The sequence below is a fragment of the Acanthaster planci genome, linkage group LG14, assembly GCF_054643075.1.
Source record: "Acanthaster planci isolate LZ-2023a linkage group LG14, COTS_SCS, whole genome shotgun sequence".
Taxonomy (NCBI): domain Eukaryota; kingdom Metazoa; phylum Echinodermata; class Asteroidea; order Valvatida; family Acanthasteridae; genus Acanthaster; species Acanthaster planci.
In genome coordinates, this window is record NC_141790.1 from 8,804,967 (window position 1) to 8,823,292 (window position 18,326).

General features: G+C 42.3%; 2 protein-coding genes across 13 annotated transcripts in view; one reads left to right on the forward strand and one right to left on the reverse strand.

Moving 5' to 3' along the window:
- tert (telomerase reverse transcriptase) overlaps nucleotides 1-18,326 on the forward strand; it is a 39,921-nt gene that overhangs the window by 17,531 nt on the left and 4,064 nt on the right. For 3 of the 6 annotated variants that reach the window (XM_087145359.1, XM_022237817.2, XM_087145361.1), the window contains 10 exons: nucleotides 536-661; nucleotides 1,346-1,430; nucleotides 1,714-1,812; nucleotides 2,553-2,633; nucleotides 3,548-3,617; nucleotides 4,523-4,565; nucleotides 5,031-5,163; nucleotides 6,387-6,456; nucleotides 8,216-8,321; nucleotides 8,927-9,035. In XM_087145359.1, coding sequence (XP_087001485.1) covers nucleotides 536-661; nucleotides 1,346-1,430; nucleotides 1,714-1,812; nucleotides 2,553-2,633; nucleotides 3,548-3,617; nucleotides 4,523-4,565; nucleotides 5,031-5,163; nucleotides 6,387-6,456; nucleotides 8,216-8,321; nucleotides 8,927-9,004 — 891 coding nt within the window. In that variant the 3' untranslated portion in view covers nucleotides 9,005-9,035. Of the gene's footprint in view, nucleotides 1-535; nucleotides 662-1,345; nucleotides 1,431-1,713; nucleotides 1,813-2,552; nucleotides 2,634-3,547; nucleotides 3,648-4,522; nucleotides 4,566-5,030; nucleotides 5,164-6,386; nucleotides 6,457-8,215; nucleotides 8,322-8,926; nucleotides 9,036-18,326 lie in introns of those variants that run through there. The other 3 variants (XM_087145360.1, XR_015427610.1, XR_015427611.1) reach the window with 3 other exon arrangements.
- Nucleotides 9,320-18,326, reverse strand: part of myo16 (myosin XVI) — a 57,028-nt gene continuing 48,021 nt past the window's right edge. For 6 of the 7 annotated variants that reach the window (XM_022237812.2, XM_022237809.2, XM_022237811.2 and 3 more), the window contains 4 exons: nucleotides 16,545-18,169; nucleotides 15,835-15,960; nucleotides 15,016-15,410; nucleotides 9,320-13,153 (listed from right to left, as the gene is read on the reverse strand). In XM_022237812.2, the coding sequence (XP_022093504.2) occupies nucleotides 12,908-13,153; nucleotides 15,016-15,410; nucleotides 15,835-15,960; nucleotides 16,545-18,169 (2,392 nt within the window). In that variant the 3' untranslated portion in view covers nucleotides 9,320-12,907. The remainder of the gene's footprint in view (nucleotides 13,154-15,015; nucleotides 15,411-15,834; nucleotides 15,961-16,544; nucleotides 18,170-18,326) is intronic. The other variant, XM_022237815.2, reaches the window with a different exon arrangement.

An 18,326-nucleotide genomic window follows, 5' to 3' on the forward strand; every position in this document is an offset into this window, starting at 1 on the left:
ATTTGCACATGCATATATATGTCTAGTTTTTATCTCATGGCTAGGTGTGGGGAGACATGTCCTTTGACCACAGTGATTTTTATTACTTTTGTCCTTCCAATGCCTATCCCTTTGTAATGTACAGTGTTGGCATGAATAAAATACTAATGATAATAATAATTTACATTACCGAAAATGGGTCACTTGGGAGACATTCCCATAGGAATTTTTCAAACTTTACCATCCCATACTTCAATATTCCCTAATCCGATCTTAACCAAACTTTGCATGTTTTCCTTTCAGACCCTAATCTATCATCTCTCAAAATGTGGACACTAAAAACTTTCCTCCTTTTGGTAGTTGGAGCATTAGGGAGGCATTGAAATGTCTCCCCTATGACCGATGTCTCCCTAATGTTGAAAAAATTACCACAAAATGTCTCCTAAGTGACCTATTTGGAAACATTTTAGTATGTCAAATTTGCTTAGTTTTTGTGAACTGGCCTTAAAGCTTGTGTTTTTTGGTGTTTTTTTTTTCTTTTTTCCTTTGTATCCAGTTTGGGGGCCGGTATTTCCTGAGGCAGAAGGGAATTCCTCAAGGTTCCACCGTCTCCTCCTTGCTCTGCAACTTCTTCTATGCTGCCATGGAAACCAGATGCCTGCCTCCAATGACACAAGACGAGGTAGATGTGGTAGTTAAATCTTTACCTGCCAGTTCACAGTTGTAGCCAAGTGCTCCATAAGTACCCACTCTACTGCCGTTATTTGGATGGATAAAACTTCAGGGATAAATTATTGTGAATACTAAGATTTTGGACTATCAGAATCTTGCGTGAACTAGGCTGCTAGGTTTCAGAAAGTACCCGCTAAGTACTTGTCAAGCAACTTTCACCCAAAGTTTAATGAAAAAGTATTTTTATGTGGTCAAAGGCCCAGGTTTAAATTTTTTCTTCCAAACAGTTATCATTTTCTGTTCTCTGCCAGTGTTTTGTTGTACTCCAAACCAGTTGCTCAATATTTGGTGATAAATAAGACTCCACTACATCTCCATTGGTGGTTGTTTGTAGTATTGGCATGTTACTGTATGCAAGTGACAGCAATTGTAGATGTGCTTTTTTGATACCAGGGTAAAATGACAATTTGTTTCATAAACATTACAAAGACAAATTTGATCTAGCATCTTCTTTTGATTATGTTTCAAGTGAGATGCCAGCCAAAGGAATTGGACTCAGAGTTTGAATCAAAACGGGTCACTCTTTAGTCAAGCAGATACAAAAAAAAAATTTCAAAACTTCAGGGATAATCTCCTTCCTGGCATTGGTCAGCTCACAATTGACATTGCATCATTTTGGTTTTGTTCTCTGCAGTTGATGATGCGACTGCTGGATGATTTCTTGCTTGTGACACCGAATCTCGAGAAAGCGGAATCTTTCCTCAGAGTATTATTAAATGGTATCTTTTGGTCTTGTGCTGTATTCTCTTTATAGAAGATCCAAAACAATGGCATTTTGCGTCTGGTACTTACACTCAATGGATGAGGTTTTCCTGGTAACACGCACTGCACTAAGATGGCAAACCAAGGATCTGTTGAAAATCTCTCATGAAATTCAATAAATTCCAAGAAATGTTTTCCCACTTTTATGAAGTTGCTTTGTTCGGTTGGTTCCTGCCATCGGAAAATGCTATAAATCTTTCCGTCTTTTGTAAACAGTGTACTCCCTGATCCCTTCCTCAGGTCTGCCAGAGTACGGTTGCCAGACCAATCCAACAAAGACACTGACCAATTTCCCTTTTGTGTTTGACGGTCGTCAAGTCCAGAGCGTCGGCCCATCAGGTAACGGTCAAAACATTCCCTCTGTTTTTTTGTTGGTTGATCTCTTCTAAACAAGCCCAGACTTTCTTTTTTCCCCAGTAGCAGGATTCTAGAAACTCAAAGACTAATTTTAAAATGTTGTTTGTCATGCAAGGCTTGTTTTAATCCATCCTTGAGGGCCTAAAATAAGGGGTGGGATTAGATATGATGCTTCTTGAGTTAAGGTGAGCTTTTTATTGAGGCTTCTGTAAGACAAAAACAGTTAGCCTCTGCTAACTGGGGCATTCCATGAGGTTGGGGCACAATTTGTGACAGTGTCTTTGTTACGTGGGTAACTTTTACCGTCTTCCATGACCTGAAGAGTAGGTCATTTACTCTGTCAAAATAACACACACCTCTGTATTCAGTCTTGCAAGATGTATAACAATGTCAATTTGGAATCCACCTGCAGGGAAATAGCTGTTCATTTTTACAAAACCCATGTAACAATTGACACTGTCACAAATTGTGCCCCAACTTCATGGAATGACCCAACTACCAATAGACCGAAGGGACTTGAAATATGTGCATTGCAAAGGGTTCTGGGGTATGAGGTTTGGATCTCAGCAGAGTCTTCCTTTCTGAGAAGAATTCCTTGTGGGATAAAAGACCCTGCAAGGATGAAAGATCTCTCCTTGATCTAAACATTACACCTGCTTATTAATTGACGATATTCATTCCCTTGGAGCGATGGCCAGGTGATTTTCCCTCCTTCCTTACAGACATGTTTCCGTGGTGTGGGCTTTTGTTCAACACAAAGACGCTGGAAGTGTGCAACGACTTCACCCGGTACAAGGATGTTAGTAAGTAATCCCGCTACTCACCTGTCAATCTGCTTGTCTGTCAGTCTGTCCACCTGTTGGCCGTTGTTTATTGTCAACTATTCCTTTACAATATTTTCCCTAATATTGTTCTTTCCCTGGTAATATTTTTTCTCCTCAAATTAAAACCCTGAAATTTAAAAAATAAGTAAGTATACTTGTTGAAATGAGATACACGTTGTCAAAAGTGTTATGTGCCCAAGGAAAAGACATGTTTGTTTTAAATGTAGGAAAAAAGGGGAGAAGTGTTGAGAATTTAGTCAAACTTGACATAATAAAGTGGGGACCAACAAACCACCTGCTCTCTTATGCATGCACTGGCTTGGGCGTTTTTGAGTGTCGTACCCGGTAACTGTTTTGGTTGTTGATCATTGCTTGAACACATTTGCCTTTTATGTTTGTGAGCGATTTTGACCTTTGCATCTGTTCACATTTGTAATAATCAGAAGCAGTGTTTGTTTCATGCAAACCGAAACACACCTTTTGTCTCATTTGAGGTACATTTAGTATAGCACCAGGTTCTGCAGCTCACTGTGATGTTGCTTGTAAGAAACCGTTGTTGCACGTTGGAAGCTTCACCTGAATATGAAGCAGTAATCCAGTTTCTTGTTTCTGTCCATTTTCAGTAGGCCTATGTAGTTGAGTCCATCACAAGTCCCTGCAAGTCCACTGTCCATCGCAAGTGGTCCAGTCACAGGTTAAGAACACGAACCCCGACAAAAGCATTCCTTGTCACTTTTCACCTTGTCACTTGTGACTGCTCTTCAGATGGCCTGGGAAAGGACTCGTGACTGGACTCGTGATGGACCGAACTGCAGCCATGTCATCTTCATGCAAGGAAAAAATCGTACAGATGTTTCCATTATAGCTGATTGATTGCTTTTTGTTTATTCCAGGCATACGGTATACTCTGACTGTGGACAGCTCCGGGGCCATCATCAGTAAAGTCAAGGCCAAGCTTTTACAGTAGGTTTGAAATATCCATGGCCACCACAGGTATAAACCCAACCAGTGTGATAGAAATTTGAAGTACTGATCTGAATTTCTTTGGGTGCATTATTGCACACCTCCACACACACTGGGATGTCCAGGGTACAAAACTTTTACAGTAGGTTTAAAATAGCAATGGCCACCACAGGTATAGACCCAACCAGTGTGACAGAAATTTGAAGTACCGATCTGACTTTCTTTGGGTGCATTATTGCACACCTCCACACACACTGGGATATCCAGGGAACAAAACTGGACAGGACATAACAAAGTCTGTTTGTCCTGCCTGTTTGCTCTCTTTTAGCAAATGCACTGTGACAAAGGATATGCATTGCATGAGACTACAAATTAAAAAAAAAATGTTGTGCTGCCATAGTAAATATCTGAAATTGAGAAATTGATAGGGACCGTTGAAAGCTTATTTCATTGAAATGTTCCAATGGACTTTAGACACTTTGCTGTATTAAAAAAGGAACGGGAAGATGAAACTTTATTGTTGGTTTAAAGATACCAGGATAATGTTTTTGTCATGCACTCATGGTTAGACATGTGCCCATTCACATGCAGGTATTGCAGGTTTTTGTGCTCATTCAGTCAAAAAATGGTCTCAAAAATACTTCGTTTGATTGCACGGTAACTACCATGAAAGGTGCTTTAAAGCCTCTGTTGTATTGCCTTTGAGAAATATTCCACTGAGATCGAAATGCTACACCCTCGAACCTTTTTGAGGTGTATATTTTAGGTCACTGTAGCCTTCAAGCAGTGGTCACCAGGTTTTTTCCTTTTTTACATTTCTACATTTCTATTATTCATTAGCTAATGCTTTGCTCTCTTGCTTGAAATCTATTTCTCTCTTGATTTTTTGTCCTCTTCCATTCCAGGGCTCTGCAGGCCAAGTGTGTTGGTTTCTTTCTTGACCCAGAGGTAAGCTTCTATGAAGGGTACGCTGTGTTACCCAGCAACAGTTTCCCTTGGGGTCGACATTTATGTACCTCAAGCATTTAGTGCTGGTTTACAAGTGCATAGGGCAGGGTACTCACCTTGATCTTTTGGCTAGGACTCAATTTATACAAGACTGCTGACGCCAGTTTTTAATTCAGGAGGACTTTTGTCTTGACTTCTTTGTCACTTTGAACTAAGCATGCAGAGTGCAACAGAAGCTAGAGTAAAGGAAGTCGGTGTGTGCCTTTAGTTTATTGGAACTTCACAAAGAATTGATTTTCAGAAATTTTGTTCGTGAATTTCTTGTTACACAGATATGGTGTAAACCTAGCAATGTTTTTCCTGAAAATTTGGTTTCCTTCTGCATATTTCTCTGGTATTTCAAATTGAATTTCGAAGAAGCATCCTGCAGAAATGCAGTGTTATTTAAAAAAATTTTTTTTGCAGGTCAATATTCATCCCACCATCAGGAGGAATTGCTACGAACTGCTATTGATGTCTGCATTCAGATTTCACAGTCTGCTGCGAGTTCTCCCTCACAACTGCAAGACGGGTACTAGTGCGCCAAGGAGGCTTCTGGGTGAGGGTGTTAAGTATTTCTGGGAATGAAACCAAGAATTCCTCAAAAGTGCCCTGGGCACCGTAGCTCATCATGGAGACAGTGAGAAGCAGTTACGGTGTCAGATAGAGGTGGGAGAAAAATCCCAGAAGAATATTCTCATTAAAACTTACGGAATTGGAGAGGGAATGAAAACCCAATCCATACATGTGGATCAAACCGGGAATTGAACCCGGGCCGCGGAGGTGAAAGGCGAGGAGAGAACCACTACCCCAACCTGACACTCATAGCTCAGTGGAGGGGGGGACATGATTTTACGTGACTAATGAGGGTGACTGATGACCGACGTCAGCGACTGACGTGCCACTGCCGTCAGTACTGTTACCTTCATTACCATCTTAGCCATTTTACTCAAGCACTAAATCATTAATACTGGTATGCCAACTTCCGTTGCCAGATGCATGCATCTCATGGATTCCATGCCTGAAGCAAAGGGGGCAATGTGTCGAAGCTAGCCACAAGGGGCTATGGAAGCATGATATATTTTGCTGTTAGTGTGTGAATGCTATTTATCGCTTTAGATTTGGAATTGGTGCATTTGTACCAGGAAAGACAAGATTTTGCCCACAAGCAATTGACCGATCGTAGCCAGTAAGTCAGGTGACCTATAGAGGGTATGAAATTGTCTGCCCTTTTCATGAATGGATAGATTTGTTTGATATCGCCAGAATAAGACTTTTTGAGAAAATCATATTTGAAGTTGGTCTCTTACTCAAATGCTTATTTTCCCAATAATGCTACTCCATGAAAGAGGGGATCATAAAGGACACAGAACTGCCAAAAAATATCTATTGAAGTCAATTAAAATTGTTTATTTTGTAAACAAACAAATTCGCCCCCTTTGTGAAAATGCTAAAATTTGTGCGACTTTTGTCTACTCACAAAAATGTGTGCTATTTTGCTATAGCACGTGCCAGGTGTAAAATTGTTACATTGGTACACATTTCCAGAGTTAAATGCGCCTCTTCGTGAAAACAGCAAAACACACTTTGCTATGGGAGTGACACCCACTCTAGGTCACGAGACTCAGCGGGCACAATTGGTCTACAGGGGCAAAGAAATTCAGAACCATATCGCTTTCCAGAAAGGTTTCATATAGAGAGACTGATGGCAGGTATTTTACACTCTTCTGCATTACTGGACCAGTATTTGTCCTGAAGTCCAATGGTCTTTCTTTCCCTTAGGTGTTCTATTCAGACTGACTGACAAGCTGCACAGGTTAGGATGCCCACTCAGAAAATCTGAAACAAAGTGGTAAAAACCTGAGTTTTTGTTTTGAATTCCATCATCAATAAAACCCTCCCAGGGAACGAACGGTTACTAGTAGCTGGGGTCAATTCCAAAGAACCACCAAGCAGGAAATACATGTACTGCCGAACATTTTCACATGCTGAGCAGAAAAATCAGTAGGAAACCAGCTACCGGCACTGTACACCGAAATGGCATTTTTGGCCGGTAACCCGGTCGTCTTTTTTTTTTCCTAAGTGGAAATTTTTTTGTGGTTAGCAAGGTGCTTAGCTCTATGGAACTGGGCCAAGATATTCACACTTGCGCTCTTGCACAAAGGTTACAGATTTGTTATGCTGAAGTTGTAGCATTATTTCCCTTGCTGCTAGGATGTTTTACAAATGTTATTATCAACTTTGGAATCCAGGAAACTCAAAACATGGACTGCCGCCAAAGCTGATCTGCAGTCCATTGGCAAAGCATTGTTATTTTCGTTCTTCAACCATTATTACCATTTTGTGCTGTACATTTGATATGCGGGAATAGTTGCACCGACATTTCAATGGCAAGTGCAAGACTGCTTGGCTAATATTCAGTGTGAATGACAATCGTGGATGAGAGAGATGAAAAAGACAAAAGATTCACTGTATGAGTCATTGCATTGTGATGAGTTTTACCTTGAAGTCGCATTGACAAAGAGAAATTTGCTCATTATGTTTGTACTCACTGTCCGGATATTTAATATTACGTCAGTCTCGTCCACCCAAAGGTTATTAATCAAGCAAAGTAGAAAAATAAAGGGTAAAATTTATTCTTTGATTAAAAAAGTCAGCTGTAAAAGAACTCTGTTGTTGACAGAAATTTCATTCTCCACACCCACTTACAGTTTCATATTAAGATAATCAAAGATGTCCTGACATCTGTCATCTATTCATCTATAATCTTTATTGCAACGGCTCCCTTGGATATTTTGCCAATATAAGAGGTCCTTAATTGGGTCCATATTCTCAATTAGGAAAGGATTTCCCTCAGGTGTGTCTTGGATATTTTTTTTTTTTTTTACATGTGCACATGGGCACAAAGGACATTGTGGTATGGATATGCGTAATTCCCTTGGTGTAAACATGCCCTTTTCAAGATACACACTCCAATCTTTCTGGATAATCTCCCCCAAACCGTTTTTGCATTTTCAAAACTTGTATACATGAGTCATTCCACGAAGTTTGGGCACAGTTTGTGACGGCGTCCCATGTTACATCAGTGAAAATAAACATCTTTTTTCCCTGCATGTGGATTCAAAATCGACATTGTTCTAAATCTTTCTAGGTTCTTGTTGTGGTGTGCTTCATCTTTGCTAAATAATATGACTTAATCTGTTGTAATGTGAAAATAAAGGGCAATAAAAGTTACCGATGTAACAAGGGACACCGTCGCAAACTGTGCCCGAACTTCGTTGAATGACCCCTATATTAAAAGCAAAAGTTGATCTCATAAAAAGATGAATATTTTATATCACTACGAAAACCATTCACACAGTGACAATGTTAGATGTACATGTAGGCATCCAGAAAAAAACGACCTTTAGTTCTGCTGTTTCTATAGTGCAATTTTCATCAGGTCACAAATTTTGATGCAGTAAAATAAGATCTGAAAAGAACTGAGCCTCTGTTTTCAAGCAGCTTTCTGAGATAGTATAGGGTTCCACAGATTACTGCTTATTTAGCTGACATACCAAACAGGTTTCATATCTCATCTCATCTTTTTTGAATTTATTATTTTTTTTCAGGTTGTGTTTAACAGCCTTCCAGACGAAGCTGCAACTGCACCAAGGCAGCTACAGACGACTCCTGAAACTCATCACGAAAACACAGAGGAAGGTCTCCAAGCACGTGGTGAGCGGGTTTAAAAAATATCTGCCAATCTGTCTTGGGTGTGATATTTTACAGGGGCGGTGGGAGCACGTTTGAACATAAAAAAAGCAAGAGAAAAAAAAAACGAAGGCATGCATCTGGAGATACGTGACCTCACTGAATGAGCTGCTTTTTTGGGTAACAGTTCTGTCTTAAGAGAAGTCTGATTGGCTAGGCTGGGTTATGCACATCACAGGCCTGTTTTTTTTCACATGGATCTAGATCGCAATCAGTGACCTGGCGGATCACCAATTCCAGAACCTGCTTCATGGATGGCGAACCAGCGTCAGGATCACTCATCGCAATCCAGATTTGTGTAAAACAAAAATGCCCCATACACAAAAAGTCTGGACTTACAGTTTCCATGATCAGCATCCAGGTCATTGAAGCCACCACGGGCCATCTAACTGTGCTGATTACAACACTAATACAAAGGCTTATTCGCTGTTGTGGGCTTCACCACAGCATTCGTACAAAGACAGCATTCAGCTGGCGTAGGAACAAGTAAACCACTATTTCAAAGCATTACTTTTCAACATTTCACCTGTTCTTTCCAAATTGTTCTTTCTCAACTGTTCATTACTCAGCCACAAGCAGATATGATAGCCCTGGTGACAGCATGCACGCCAGCCCTGCCACAGGCCTTCAAGGCCATGAGAACCTAACCCAGTACCCCTTCACTCACGCCACAGCCAGGTAAGATAGAAAGTGCACTCAGTCCTCGGGCACAGTACAAGGATAAAAAGTCTACAAAGAATAAACCAAAGCGCACAGCACTTCTGAGGAGCTAATTTGTCACTCAAGTGACCAGAAAAAAAATTGAAGTGATTGATGCTTGTCTGGAAGTTTTGAAAAAGTTGATTAACTTTTAGACAAAATCGGGGACAATTAATTTAGCGACAATTTTGCCAGAACTTGCAACAGTTACACAAAAAAAAAATCTAGACCGCTTGAATACAAGCATTTGGACTCAAGGAAAATTGGATTAAGTACCTTTTTGCTCTTCTTTTTAATATCAATATTACATCATTAAATAGAGCTCAAGAAAATATCCACAAAATGCCAGAATTATTATGCATACCATTTTTAAAAGTTAACTTCTGCTAGGCATGATTTTTTTTTGTCAAAACAACATACAAAACTCAAAAATATCTGCAAAATTTAGCAACTTCATGACAAAGCATATGAAAAATAACAAAGTGAAAACATAAAATAATTCCAAAATGGGACCAGCCCACTTACCGTAAATTAATGGATGTTGTGATTTAAAATCCCTACCTTGAGAACCAAAATGAAAGGAACATGAGTAGGATTGATACAGCACATGCAGAATCTTTGTCACTGAAATATGCACAGAAAAGTACAATATGCTCTCTAAAATTGCTTAAACACCTGTACTACAGTGTTGGAGGTACATTGTACTATGCCCTAATTTCTGCTGATCAAGTATTTTACTGGAAGATACATGTCAATGGACTTGGAAGTGGCAAATTTTATACGTCAATTTTCTTGATCCTGTTTCAGTGTGGATACACTGTTTTACAGTGAGAACGGTTAACTGTACCTCTTTGAAAAAACAGCAGAATATGCATGTAATTATGCTCGGTTATGCTTTAAGAGAATTTTACTCTACCCTGCCTTTTCAAGTCACTCATGAAATGTGGTCTTTCAGCCTTGTCTGGGGCAGTCTTGTCAAGTAACAGTTTTAATAGCAGAAATATTGACATTCAGAATAGGGTAACTTTCCATTTGCAAGTTTTACACGTACATTACCTGCGATGGAGATATATGTAGCTTTAGTCTTTACAAATTTTGTTCGGAATGGACAGTGTGTATTTATTTGGTAAGTTATCTTTTATGTCGTTACAAGCAAAACTGAAGGAAAGCTTACATGCCAATGAAAACAGTTCATGTATAATTTACAAAGACTTATTACTGATTTCATCTTTAACAAATGCAAAACATTTCCTGCTGTTCACTCTGAAACTGAGTAAGCATTTTCATCACATTCACATATTTTTAAAACCAGATTTTACAAAAAGTAAAAAAAAAAAAGCATTTTACATGCCATCAACAGTTACCGAACTGTGGCAAAAATTAAACCACGCAAATAATCGAAAACAGTTATAAAAATTACACAAAACTCAATTGCACCCTGGTGAATCAAACTCATTTCATAAAAAACAATCCGTGCCCCGCAAGCACAAGAAGGCCATATTTTCAACTGCATTACATGTACTTATAAAATGTTTACTTTTTGTTTCTACCATACTGTTAAAGTCATGGGTTAAACATTACTTTTACACCTCATAATAGGAATTGGAAGAGATCTTTGACATGCTTGCATTTGTTACAGATTTGAACATTTTTCATGTACATGTACAAGCACGGAAATAAGGTCACACACCCTATTATTTACATACATGTATATAATTTCAAACACCCACAACATTAGACTTTCCAATGCATGTAGATACAGTGTGTGTTAATCAATGCTACACATCATGTACATTGCTGCTGTTTTAACCACTTCAGGCCGGGTAAAAAGTTCCCTTGAATTACAAGCTGCCGGGTGGTGTTTTATGATTTTGATTTTGACATTCGTATTCATCATACTTTTATATGAATCGTTGTCGGGCGCTTTAAAAAAATGCCATTGTTATGTTTATTAGGCTGTTACATAACGGCTTCTTTGATCGCCCTTGGCCCTGCCAGGAACGACAAACAATGGCCAGGCTGGCCTCGGAGCGCTGTGGCACTTCATGCCATTGTACTTTACAATAGGAGGATTACAGCTTATGGTGACTCCTAGCAGTCAGTCCGGTCCCCATCTGAGGCCGCCCGGCTGTGTGGATCAGAAGAATGTCACCCATATGGGCTCAACCGGCGCTAAGTGGTTAACAGAGAGAGGAGAGCTTAAACCTATAACCTAACACAAAATTTAACCTCATACCCAAGGACACCATTACTATCATTAATGCATCAAATGTAGGATACTCTACATTACAAAATACAAGTGTAATTTTCTAAGTTCTAGTTGTAAATGGCAGGAGAGATAAAAATAGGTTAATACTGTGCAAGACTTATAATGGAATTTGAGATCATTTCGTTTCCATTTTTTTCTTCCATTTTCTTCGACATTCTGTAGCAAAATTCTGCATAGCACAAGTACGTACAGTTTATATGAAAATGTATTACTGAAGTGTTGAGAAGATGGGACCAGCCCACTTTTATGACAGTTGCTGAGTGAAATTCAGTTTTCACGGACACAGCCAAGTAAGGAATATTGAAAGGGGGGGAGGAAAATAGGACCTGGCAGGCTGAAGACTTGCAACGGGAGAGTTCAGGGGATAAAAGGAGGTTAATCCTTGGGGAAATGTCCGCTCACAACGGAGAACTGGAATGATAGGTATAGTTGAATTGGTCTGTGAATGGAGAATCCCAGAGACAAAAGCTGCATGGAATGGTCGTCGGTAAAAACCATTAAAGCTGTCCGTGAAATCATTTCAAGTTTAGGTGAAAATGCTACAGCACCAAAAAGCAAAGATAAGCTTCGAGAGAGATTCGTTTAATCGGTCATTATTTGCATCAGTTTTGATTTCATATTGATCAAGCATATTGATCATAATTATCAAGCACCAAGATTCCTCTTTTTCCATTAATACAATTATATACATAAAAGATGAGCAAACAGAAATATATAAATCAATTTTTGTTAATCTTGCAGTAAGCGGTTGATGACAATGAACTAATACACGTATATAAAAAAAAGTTCCAAAAATGTAACTGGTAAATATTGCAACTCAGATACATGTATGCACAGTTGTGGTTATACATACTGTAGTGACAATTTCCTCCTTTGGGAAACTTCTGGCAATGTTATCAAATAACAAAACACCTCACCAGTAATTGGAGAACTGGTTTTTTTTCTCCATGTTATCCTTGCTGTTTCTGTTTTGTGCTTGGTGTAAGTTGCTTGTGAACCAAAAAGGTCAGCTTGAAACAAAACACAACGCAACACTTTTGTTCCACGTGCTAGTGCATGTACGGTAAATACCCTCTTTCCTTTTTGATTCATGTCAAAACCATCAAGAGACACAAGAGTTTTTCCCCTGGGAATTCTTCATCCCGAGTCGCAATCAAGTCAAACTATTAAAAGAAGATAAAACTTATCATGATCTCTTATTAAGATTTACACTGTGCTACCGTCAGTCATATAAAGATAAGAGATTTTATTTTTACCCTCTGACACTAGCCGCTGCCATTTACCAAGTTGGAAGAATGGATGAGACTAAAATCCAAGCTGGCGCCTTGTATTTCATACATGTCTCCAAAGTGTACTGCCGTTCGTTTATCAATCTGTAATCTTGTTCCAGACTTGGGGCTAATTCCTTGAGCTCATAACGTCTGCCCATCATAACATTCCTTCACCGTGACTGGTTCTTGATTGGGCTCCATTCTCAAATGGGGCTTGACTCTGACTACGTGCATAGTAAGCTTTTGCCTAGCCTTGTCGACTTCCTCTACAGTTTATCTCTTTCCAGAGCGAGTTGTTCTCCTCCAAGCGCTTACTGCTGCACACCGTTGTTGTTATCCTCCTGTGGTGTAGACTTCTTCATGACCAGGTTCCGCTTCCAAGTGGGCATGGCCTTCAGCTTGGCCTCCCGCTCCTCCTTCTCCGGGTCTACGGCAGCGGCCGCCTCCTCGGCCTTCTTCCGCTCCTTCTCCAGGATCATCTTCTTCTTCCACTCTGGGATGTCCTTCCACCTTGCTTCCTCTTCCTGTTTCTTGGCAGCTTCTTGCTGTTCTTTCTCCTGAGGGAAAGAAAGCACACACAGTGAACTCCGACTAAGTCGGCAACACGTAACTCGTCATATCGTCTAAGTCGGCCTTTTGACAAAAGTCCCGATCGTCTGCAATGCATTCCCATTGAAAACTTCATTTCTAAGTCGGCATTTATAAGTCGTCATTTTGTACAAGTCGACATTTTTTTCTCGGTCCTTTTTCCACAAAACCACAAAAATTCCTTTGTGTAAGTCGGCATTAAAAAAAAATCACACTTCGATATCAGTTTCCTTCGCCATGGTTGCCAAGAAGTGACAAGTCCCACACTGCTTGACTGATGTCTGTTTATTAGCAGCACAGGCTGCTAACGTGGTTGCTAATCAGCCAGCATGAGTACATCAATACCGGTAACCCCTCTAGTGCTACACGCATGCGCTCTGTCCATTTTGGGGGTCGCCTTATTGAACGAACTTAACCAATGCGTATGCGGATGAGTATATGCTTTCTGAACCGTAACTGTATCACGTACGTGCACTGTCGAGTCGTGATGTGATATGCAAGTGGCTTGCTGTCCTTGCTTCATCCTTAGGGGCACATGATCAATTATCAAATTTGCAGCGCGTGAGGATAATAATCAAGAACGAATTTGCTGGGATCAACCATGGAGGTAGAAATAAATCAGGGTAAATTAAAGCCATTGAATTAGTGCAAGGAATCATAATGTACAGAGGCAATACATGTGTACGTGTATAAGTCAGCAAAATGATGGTTTACAGCGCAAGCCGGCATTCGCGTAAGTCCTCATGATTTCTTGAATCCCGAGAGTGCCGACTTAGCCAGAGTTTACTGTAGTTTGAATCCTTCCCAGGTTCTAGCTGAAATGTTTAGAGTGCATCGCTTACATATAACCCACTCTGTGAAAATAGGAGTTAAGTTGCCAGAACCACTTTTGGGTAACGGGCCCTTAAAGAATTTTGCATTACAAAATCCACAGGAACAGTAAACATCTTTCATCGACATATTGCCTATTTGCCTCCGGATGCCAAGTTATTAATTAAAGTGATCCATCAAAATAAAGCGCTAAGCTTGCTTTTTCTATGATGCAAACGGAAACTGATTTACTGGAGGAGAAAATGGCCTCATGGCTCATTTTGACAGAGCTGGCCTCATATACGCTGTAAGAGTACATATCCACAATTATTGGTGTTGAGGGGCTACCACATGACTACCCCCTGCTCACTAGGCCTATAAAGCATTCTTGAGCCAGAGTCTCTGAGGGTTGAGAGTGCTACGACCAAGTAATGATAAATCCCCTGGGTGGCACACAGTGTGCACTAACATGAACGTGTTTAGGGTGTCCTGTGGGGTACCAGAACAATTGGAAGTACCCCACAAGGAACAATCGTTGGACTTGTGGGGTACTGAAATGGTACCCTACAAGAATTTCACAAAAATGGAAATTTTTTAATCAAAATAAGGACTATTCAAAGTGTGTTTATCTGGTACACGTTTAAGTGTTTTATGTACATGTGAAGGGCGTTCATATTTCAGCACAGGAAAATGATTCAGGGCCAAATGGAAGCAATTAAAAACTGTGCTTCACACACTAAGCTTTCACTGCACGAGAGATAAAGGAAAATTTCCCACAAGGATGCAAATGTAAGAGTGTGTGGTACAGTGTGCAGTGTTTGTCTTCTCGTGGGAACCGAGCACCCAATCACTGAATGGTCAAGCACTAGTTCCTCTCCTCTTGACCAGTGAGGCCGGTACTTGTGCCAAGAACCCATACCATTGTGTGAGTTCAAGTACTGCCAGATGTCGTGGGAGTTTCTGGAGTTGACAAGTATGTGAATTAATTGAAAACACTTGTTATTTCCAAGACTGTTCTCACCTGCTGCTCTTTCAATTTCTTCTCCTTCATGGCTCTCTTCCAAGGAGGTAGGTCTTCCTCAGGAGGGATACCGTTTGCTCCAGCTGCCGCCTGAGAAGGCGGGGCAGCCATGCTCGCCTTCTTGACTCCCTGGCCCTGCTGCCCTGGAGGGGGTGCCGACGGGGGAGCACTTGGGGGCGGCGGCGGCGGCGGGAGCAGTTCCTCTTTTGGGGGTGGGGCTCCATTGGCCTTGTGGGGCTTGGGTGCCACAGAAGGTGACAGGGGAACGTGAGCTGGACTCTTTGGGGCAGTGCTCTTGGCCGCGGCGCTGGGCGGGGTTTTGGAGGGTTTGGTGGGGCTGACTTGGGGTGGCTGACGCTTGTTGACAATCCAGGCTGGCTCATCGGGATCTGTCACTGTACAGACAAGATGGGGGTCAATGGAGAGGCAAGCAAGTGGGAAATTTGTACGTCTGGATATGTTCACTTTATGCACAGTAATTATCAAGTTCAACACAGAACGTTCAAATAAACAAGGATTTATCAACATGTAAGGGAATTTCCTGGTGGTAGAACATTTGGCCCAATTGAGAATAGCATGAAGAAAACCCTCTAAATGGTACTTGCTAGCTCCAACAGTCCCTGAGTGGAGATTTCAGAACACATTACAAGGGAACCTGAACTATTTACTGGACCTGAAACAAATATTTGGTGTGCCTAGCGAATGTTAATGCTTAAAAAGCAGTCCAATGGAACTGACCACATAAAGGTTTTTTGCAAAAACTGCCCAGCTTTGCCCCGTCATCACCTAACCTCCCGTACTCCTTTACTTTCCCCTTACCTTGTCCCTCTGTCGCTGGGCCCTTGATGGGTTTGGGGGTTGGGCGGAGCCTATGGGTACCCAGGGAGAGCTCGGCCACCAAGTTATCCATGGTAGCCTCTGACTTCTTGCGCTCCCTCTCAACACCTGGCAAGGTGAGGACAAAAAGGGAAATGAAACCACATACATGCAGACAGATGTAAAAATTCCAGCCGATACAGGGTGGACTCTTTTTTTCTCAGTGACAGAAGGTTCCAAATTGCTGTATCTGTAGATTGCTGAACCCAGTTTATAGAATGGAATATAGAAAATGCATGCTCATCCAGTGCTACTAACACAAGATGAATTTGTTTTGGATTTTGCAACGAGAGCTTTGAATCTTTTCACGGTGAAGGTGGCAAGTTAGGTAAAACGGTTTGCAGTAGAGCTATCTCTTGTTGACTAAGTGGTTCTGAGAAGGACCGGAGGGTACTCAACGTTTCGGACAGTACGCTCTTCCTGAGTTCGGGAGTCTCCTGACGACGGACAGAGCATACTGTCAGGAGACTCCTGACAATGGACAGGGCATACCGTCAGGAGACTCCTGACAATGGAGAGAGCATACTGTCCGAAACGTCAAGTATCCTCCGCTTCTTTTCAGAATCACATCTACTCAGGAGATATCCTTGCATGGTGCTACCACCAACCTTTTTACCTCACAGTACTTGTGAAAAAAAATTTGAGAGACTCACCATTGCTGGCCGATGACAGTTTCACATTCCTGATGCCATCCAAGAGACCCCCCGTCCCCATGCTTGATGCCGTCGGAGGTGGTGGGGGAGGGGGTGCCATGGGCGCCTGGGGTACCCCAGGGGGTGGTGGGGGTGCCGGGCCTGGGGGTGGTGGTGGAGGGGGTGCAGACACACCCCCTACTGGCCCCGGTGGTGGGACGGGCACCTTGGATGATCTGATGGCTCCGGGAATCTGGGTGAAGACGTTGCTGGAGTTTGTCGGAGGAGGAGGTGGGGGTTCCGTGGGCGGGGGTGGAATGTTCTGATATAAGGATGGGTCATACTCGAAGCCCAGCTGGTCAATGTTGCCGTAGATTGGTTGGTTGGTGCTGGCATAGCCCGGTTGGTCTACGTTACCATAGATTGGTTGGTTCACATGACCATGCGGAGGTTGTGAAGTGGGGCGACTACTGTAACCTGGCTGATCGACGTTGCCGTAGACTGGCTGCTGAGGCGGTTGGGGAGCAGGCATGACTGGAGGTGGTGGGATGCTCATCCCATGAGAGTCTGATGCATGTCTCGAATTCCCCGATGGCACAGACGAGGGGAAGACAAACTGATTTGTTGGCATGTCTGAGCTGGACACAGTACGCTGTTTCTTTTCATGGTATCCCACCATCTGGTCAGTGGCCATTGTTAGCCGGGTATTTGGATCTCGAAGAGGTGCGGGGGGTCGCTTCTTGACCCCACCCGGACTGGAAGCGGCCACTTCCCGGTTGGTCACCTCCTGTGAGGGTGAGAACTGGGCCTGGACTTCCGACAGCGGTCGGCTCCGTCGCTTCTCGGGGACGGACGACTCCTTCTCGGCAGATTCCAGCTTGGCCTTGAAGGCCGCAATGCGAGCCTTGTTGGGTGCCTCACCCTCGCCCTCTTCAGTCAATCGGGGTGTATTACTCCACCTCTTCTGTTCAGCGGGGACATCTGCATTTTTCTCCTCCTGGAGGAACATGTTTCGAATGTTGGAGATCTTCTGCTTGGTCTCCACACTGACGTCAGCCATTGGCGGCGGTGGAGGCAAGTCACTGGGGATGTTTGCCTCCTCCAAGTCTGCAATGGGTGGAGGGGAGGGCGGCGGGGGCAAATGATGGTCACCCTCAGCTGCTGGCATGCCTGATGTCATATGACCATTCGGAGGTGGAGGGGGCGGAGGAGGCAGGGCCCCGACGCCTGATTGGCCAATTGAGGCATCCATGCCACTCAGTGAGCTAGTCCTGGGCGGAGGTTCCGCAGGTGCACGCGAGGTTCGACTCCCAACGTCCAAGTCTTCCTTCGTCTCTATCTTTGTCTCATAGATGGGATCGTCAAACACCTCACCACTGGTCCTGTGCTGTTCAGTGTTGCTGCTGTCTCTGGAGGAAGCAGGGGGAGTACACTTGGCTTGGTTAATGTGAATCTGATCCGTGGTCAACTGATAAGGCAAGACAGAAGGGCGTCTGTCTACAGGATCTTTGACGTAGATGTCAGCATCGTTGTAGGTATCATCCAATTTCATTGACTCGTAAGAGGTTTCCTGGAAAGAGGTGGATGTCCTAATGCCCCCTGTCATCTCAGTATAATCAGACTCTATTGAGATGTTCTGACAATTTCTGTAAAGAGTGAGAGAAAAATCTTTGTCTTTGTTTATTTGATACTTGTTAAAAATCATTTTATTGACAGTAAGACAGTTTAAACTGGAAAAAAATGCCTCCCAAGCTTCTTTATTTGAGGATAAATTTCAACTTTCGTGATCTTTCAAAATGTTAA